This window comes from Nomascus leucogenys, chromosome 13 (assembly GCF_006542625.1).
Source record: "Nomascus leucogenys isolate Asia chromosome 13, Asia_NLE_v1, whole genome shotgun sequence".
Lineage (NCBI taxonomy): Eukaryota > Metazoa > Chordata > Mammalia > Primates > Hylobatidae > Nomascus > Nomascus leucogenys.
In genome coordinates this window covers 48,417,124-48,423,211 of record NC_044393.1, presented here as the reverse complement: position 1 = coordinate 48,423,211, position 6,088 = coordinate 48,417,124, and the positions used below count along the sequence as shown (strand labels likewise).

The following is a 6,088-nucleotide window of genomic DNA, read 5'->3' as shown; positions in this document are numbered from 1 at the left end:
AATTGCTTGAACCCTGGTGGCGGAGGATGCAGTGAGCCGAGATTGCGCCAGTGCACTCCATCCTGGGTGACAGAGCAATACTCTATCTCAAAAAAAAAAAAAAAAAATGACCACTCTGGCATTTGCTGTGCCTCAGTTTCCTTGTCTATAATGAAGGTATTGAATAAAACAAACTTTCCAATCAAGACCAGCTATATAAAAGATCCTCCCATGAAAGTCACACACACATACACACACAGACACACACACACACACAGCCACACATACCCACACCAAAATTCTTTTACGTACACACACAGATGCACTCAAAGCAATACAACTCTATCACACACACACACACACCCAAAACAAAAAACCTTTTTATTATATTTTGCTTAACAATTTACCCCTTGGAAAATTGTTTTGCACAAAATTATTTAGTAAGTTAAATTCTTGTCCCTCATTTTATGAGGTTACGACTTTGGGGTTAGGGGAGAAGGCACTGCTCTCAAGTCACATCATCAACCAAGGTGGAGAGGGCATCCTGACAGGGATCTCTATTCTAGAAGCAATGGATAAGAACAGGGGAAGGGCCACCTGATGGGAGAGATGCCAGCCTCAAACACCCTATAAAAAGCAGTAACTTACTGTCTGTCTCTTCTAATAGAAAGCAACACTTGGGGCCAAAATCTTTCTTTTTAATTTACTGCTATATCTTTAGTGCCCAGAACAATACCTGGCACAGTAAGTGCTCAGTAAATATTTGCTGAACAGATGGAGCTAGGGCCTGGCGGTTCCACTTTGGTGCCTCTAGGAGTGCTCCTCTCGCCATGGGAAACATGCTCAGAAGCAGGAAGTTCCGGGTAACATAAACTTGTAACTTCACTCTCTTCTCTTTGACCTGTCACCCTTGAGCATTTGAGACTGAATTGCAAAAGTCTTAGAGAGAAGAGGTAGGGGAAAGATTGACCTATTTTTCCCAACCCACCCATCTCTTTCCCCACTGGTAGGGTCTAAATGTGGCATCAACTAGTATGTTAGAATTCATCTCTGGCCTGGGACAGACATGCCTTCTGAGAATCCTATCATGAAAGGTTTGTAAATTAAGAATCCTTCATTTATCTATTATGTAAATCCAGATTTATTAATTGAATGTGTTTAAATCAAATTATTTGTGCTATAGATCTCACATTTTCAACAAATGCATACAGCTAGTATGTCTTTGCTCATAAGCTGAAAGAAAATTAGGGGTGGATTAAAACTAAAAATGGTTTGAAATTCTCATAGTCCTCTCAACAAAGCCCTACTGATTGATACAATAGACCACTGCTAAAGCGCCTTTAACAATAGTGGACCATTTTGGATATTATCTGTGTGTAGAAAGACACAGAGTTTGACTCTGGAAAATCAGACGCTAAATAGCCCCTGAAGCCGAGTAGCCTGTTATGAAAACAGAGGGGCGGTAGGCCCTTCTAATTGGCCAGGGTATTTACCCAGAGGTCTGGCTTTCACATAAAAGGCAGGAACCACTGAAGTCAGTCCCCGCTTCCAGTCGAGTTCAAGTTAAAAGACAAAAAAGGAAGATGGCAAGAATATTGTTACTTTTCCTCCCGGGTCTTGTGGCTGTATGTGCTGTGCATGGAATATTTATGGACCGTCTAGCTTCCAAGAAGCTCTGTGCAGATGATAAGTGTGTCTGTAAGGACTTTTTTATGCTTTTCATTATCTTTCTATTACATAACTGAAAATATATCCACTAATAGCATAAAATCGAATTGTACTTTGAAGTGAATCTTCTCCAATCTGTATCTTATCAGCTTTGTTTCTTCTGGTCTGCGTGTTTGGTGTCTTACTACGGAGAATTCACTTGGCTGAGTTTTGTTGCAGCTTTAATATCTTGGCTATCTTCTTTCTCTTGGATAGATACCAGCTGTAAACTGGGAATTGTCAGTTACTCTGATTTTCTAGATTTTCTAATATACGTTGCCTTTTACTGTTATAAAATTCCGGAGCCTAAAATGTAATCGTTTAAATTTTTTTTTCTTCCAGATACTATTTCTCTGGCTAGAGCTCAAGAAGATTATAATGCTCCGGACTGTAGATTCATTAACGTTAAAAAAGGGCAGCAGATCTATGTGTACTCAAAGCTGGTAAAAGAAAATGGAGCTGGAGAATTTTGGGCTGGCAGTGTAAGATGAGATAATTTAAACACCTATTGACACATATTGCTCTTAACTTTTCCTTGATTACCTGCCTTCAACCTATTTTAATGCTTAATACTAGTTGTTAAGAACCATGTAGCGATTGTAGATGGAAATGCAAAAATTCAGGTATATTTGCTATTGCATTTTAAAGAAAGAAAGATCAATTTCATAACAAAACCAAATGTAGATTAATGTGATATTTTGGCAAAAAAGAGGCAAATACATGGGGGCTTAAACATCCCAAAGAATTTGAATCTTATCCGAAAACGTCTGAGATCTGCCAAGTAGAAGGCATGTGTGTTGGCAGTGAGTCTAAGTATCAATATTCTTTTAGGAAACTTTGCACCCTAATTAATTCGAAAGAATGAGCGTTCTTCAGTTAAAATATACAGGGGTGGTCCCTGGGGAGGGATGAAGCAGGGATGATTTTTTATCCTCATCTGCAACACTAAAGGTGAGTTCTAAATTAATGAAGGATTAAATTTAAAGCCATTTAAGTCTGTTCATTTGAATTGTTGAAAACTGAGAAATTTGCATCATTTAAAATAAGTGTCTACAGTACTTTAAAAAAATGTACTGTCTTTATATATTTATTTATGAGTTCAAAAAAGATTTTAGGCAACTCACACGACTGCATAAAATAAAGTCATGCTAAAGTAGTGAAATAAGACTGAGCCACTAAACAGTAGATGCACAATTCCTGTGGGTTAACTTAGTGCTCCAAGTAAACTTCGGATTTGCCGCAGAGCCCCCTGGACCCCAGAGTGAAAGGGAGGTATTGGCAGCTATGATTTTCACCATCAGCAAAGAGGATGCCTGTGAGTTTCTCAGAAGACACTCAGCATCAGCTTTTTCCTGATTGCTATTCTTCTGGGCACTTAGGTTTATGGTGATGGCCAGGACGAGATGGGAGTTGTGGGTTATTTCCCCAGCAACTTGGTCAAGGAGCAGCGTGTGTACCAGGAAGCTACCAAGGAAGTTCCCACCACGGTAAGCATCTCAAAAGTGACTAGACAAAGACTCAGATCTTGGGGCAATGTAGGCTGGTGTTAAAAATGCATCATGCAACTTACAAGTTGTATAGAACAAAGCCTCCAACTTTCAATGGCGACTTTTCTGAGATAATGAGGTTTGGGGGACCATTTATAACTACTGTCAACATTGAAAGATAAGTAAACTTTCTCTATACCATACCCTTTTGTTTTATTTCAGTTTACTATTTTTTGTCTCATCTTTTTTCTATATTTTCAGCTTTATTGGGTTATAATTGATAAATAAAATTGCATACATTTAATGTATACATTATGTTTTGATCTACATTGTGAAATGATCATCACATTCAAGCTAGTTAACACATACATCACCTCACATAGTTACCTTTGTGTGTGTGTGTGTGTGTGTGAAAACATTAAGATCTGCCCTCTTAGCAAATTTCAAGTATACAATACAGTACCTCTTTTGTTTTAGATGCAAGTTATCTTGCAAAGCAGTCTATGTAACAAATAAAGAAACCAAAGTCAGTACTAACTGACTCTTACAGATGGTTTTCACTAAAGATAGGCTGAGAAAAAAATTATCACGTTTTTGATCAAATCAAAATATTCTAGAACAATCTTTGAATGTCTTATTTTTGTGGTAAATGGATTCTATTTATGTATGAAATAAAGTTATACTCTTCCTAATGCCCTGGGGTCCTGTAAACTCAGGACAGAAATAAAAGATGCTTTCTGAGCTACTTTGCAAAGTGCTTGTTTTGAAGTGATTCTTCTGGAGCAAATTGCTGTGCTTCAAACACTGCCCATCCTAAATGGGACTCACTTGTCATCACTTCTTAGCATTAAGCTGAAATCTGTCAGATAACTGTAAATTAAAGGTTCATTTGAGGACCTTCACTGTAAGTAGTTTTTCACTTAAAGTGGTAAATATTTCATATTTTTGGGGGGTCAACCTTTACTTACTTTAAATCCAAGTTTCTCTGATTAGATATGATTTTAAATACAGAATCTACATCTGTTTTTTAGCCTAGGCTATTTAGTTCAAAATTTTTTTTGTTTTTGTTTTTTTCCAGGATATTGACTTCTTCTGCGAGTAATAAATTAGTTAAAACTGCAAATAGAAAGAAAACACCAAAAATAAAGAAAAGAGCAAAAGTGACCAAAAAATGCATGTCTGTAATTTCGGACTGATGTTTTAAGAATATGTTACCTTACAGAAGAGCGAGGGCTTAGGAGTTGGAGGTGGCAGATGAAAGAGGATTTTCAACTCAAGTCTTGTTTCCTGCTGGCCTGGTCTTCCCACGAGCTAGAGCAGGGAAATATTGAGCTCAAATGGGTAAATCGAGACCAGAAAATTATTTTTTCAACCTTGAGAATCTCCTCTTACAGGGGGATGCATATAACAGATCATGTATGTGTAGTTATTTCTAAGTAGTGATTCTTCCCAGCTCTTTGATTTCCCATATATAAAATAGGTGGGTCATAGGTCTTCCCTTTAGACATGTTTTCTACTCATTTGTCTCTCTGGCCAATTGAATTATTAATAAAAGGGCTGTATTATCAAAGAGTATTCTAGTATTTTTGTTACCTTTAATATTTGATGCCTTTTGGAGGTGAAGCTGTTGGGGGAAGAAGAGTTTTTGGACCCATAGATGTTTGGATGATGTCTCTGATTTGTCATTTAGAAAAATCTCAAAAATGATTTCAGTTGAATAACTTGCCTTCTAAATGATCAATTTACTTGTCCCCCAATTTTAAAGAAGTGTATATTTAATAGGAGAAGGTAGTTTACGGAAATATTTTTAATGGAATAGTTTTCCCTTAATATGTATCCTTGCTGGATATTATTCAAGCTTAAAGTCATCAAAAGACCCAGCAAAAAAAAAAAAAAAGTCTGTTGGCTATTTTCTCTACTTCTATTTCAACTTTGAATTTCCTCTTCCTGTGCAAATTCCTCTAGTCAAGTGTGATATATCAAGAAATCTGAGGAGGATGCAGGTTTTGTGGTCCTGATGGGCCCACAAGTTTTTCTATATTTAACTGGAAATATGCTTTGATTTTGTGTTATTAATATAATTCTTTTGATGTAGTCATGAGTTTTTCTTTGTTTGCATATAATTAAAATGCCTGTACTCTACTTAATGTCACAATTTCTGAGTTTCTTCTTAAACATTTTTCACCTTCGAGAATAAAAGTGTGGGGGAGTTGGGAATGAAGCTTGTTTTTCAGTTCTCTGTGATCTGGACATCCCCTAAGCATGAAGAAGAGAGCAGAAGAGGGCGTTTAGGGTAAGCCACAGACTTGTCCCAGGGTCATTTTTTAGCTCTGTCAACTGTGATTTTGGATGAATATCTTTTTACCAAATTCTTATGTAGGTCAGTCAAGTAAAGTGGTACCGAAATGCAAAACACAATAAAACAAAATACCAATGTTTATTTGTTTCTATTTTACTTTATTCCAAAGAGGTTTCAAGTAGCATCTAGGGCTCTCGACACAATTTTAGACTAAGAGGTATTTATCCTACTTCTGCTTCTATCTGCCTCTCACTTCCTGGCCTTTCCATTCCGGAAACACCCAGAACACCTGAGATGCCCAGCACCCCCGTTGCTCCCACCTGGCCGTAGGCACACAGCTTCACTCCCCATGCACGGGGCTTCCAGGGCAGAACTCCCTCCTTAACTCAGTCAGCTCCAACCCATCAAAACTGAGCTCATCCAGAAGTTGGAAGGTCATTGACTGATTTATATCTCCTGGGGCCTATCTGCATTAAAAGAAAGCAAGCACTTGCAGGACTTTAAACACACATCTGTCCTCTAAAAATGCAAATGGCCAACCGTGGACCAGCGGCAGCAGCAGCTGGTCCTCACCTGTGAGCTGGTTAGCGGGCAGAATCTCTGCCCACTGCATGCC

At 37.9% G+C, this 6,088-nt stretch overlaps 1 protein-coding gene across 1 annotated transcript; it reads left to right on the top strand.

The window, feature by feature from the left end:
• The first annotated feature begins 1,520 nt into the window (after positions 1–1,520).
• Positions 1,521–5,325, top strand: OTOR (otoraplin). Its single transcript, XM_003268202.3, has 4 exons — positions 1,521–1,677; positions 2,029–2,168; positions 3,066–3,173; positions 4,252–5,325. The coding sequence occupies exons 1-4, from the start codon at positions 1,563–1,565 to the stop codon at positions 4,273–4,275; spliced, it is 387 nt and encodes a 128-aa protein (XP_003268250.2). The 5' UTR covers positions 1,521–1,562; the 3' UTR covers positions 4,276–5,325.
• The last annotated feature ends 763 nt before the right edge of the window (positions 5,326–6,088 follow it).

Coding starts and splice junctions, on each gene's coding strand:
- OTOR (XM_003268202.3), top strand. CDS start 1,563: ATGGCAAGAATATTGTTACTTTTCCTCCCGGGTCTTGTGGCTGTATGT. Junction 1,678..2,028: donor TGCAGATGATAAGTGTGTCT/GTAAGGACTTTT, acceptor TTTTTCTTCCAG/ATACTATTTCTCTGGCTAGA. Junction 3,174..4,251: donor CCAAGGAAGTTCCCACCACG/GTAAGCATCTCA, acceptor GTTTTTTTCCAG/GATATTGACTTCTTCTGCGA.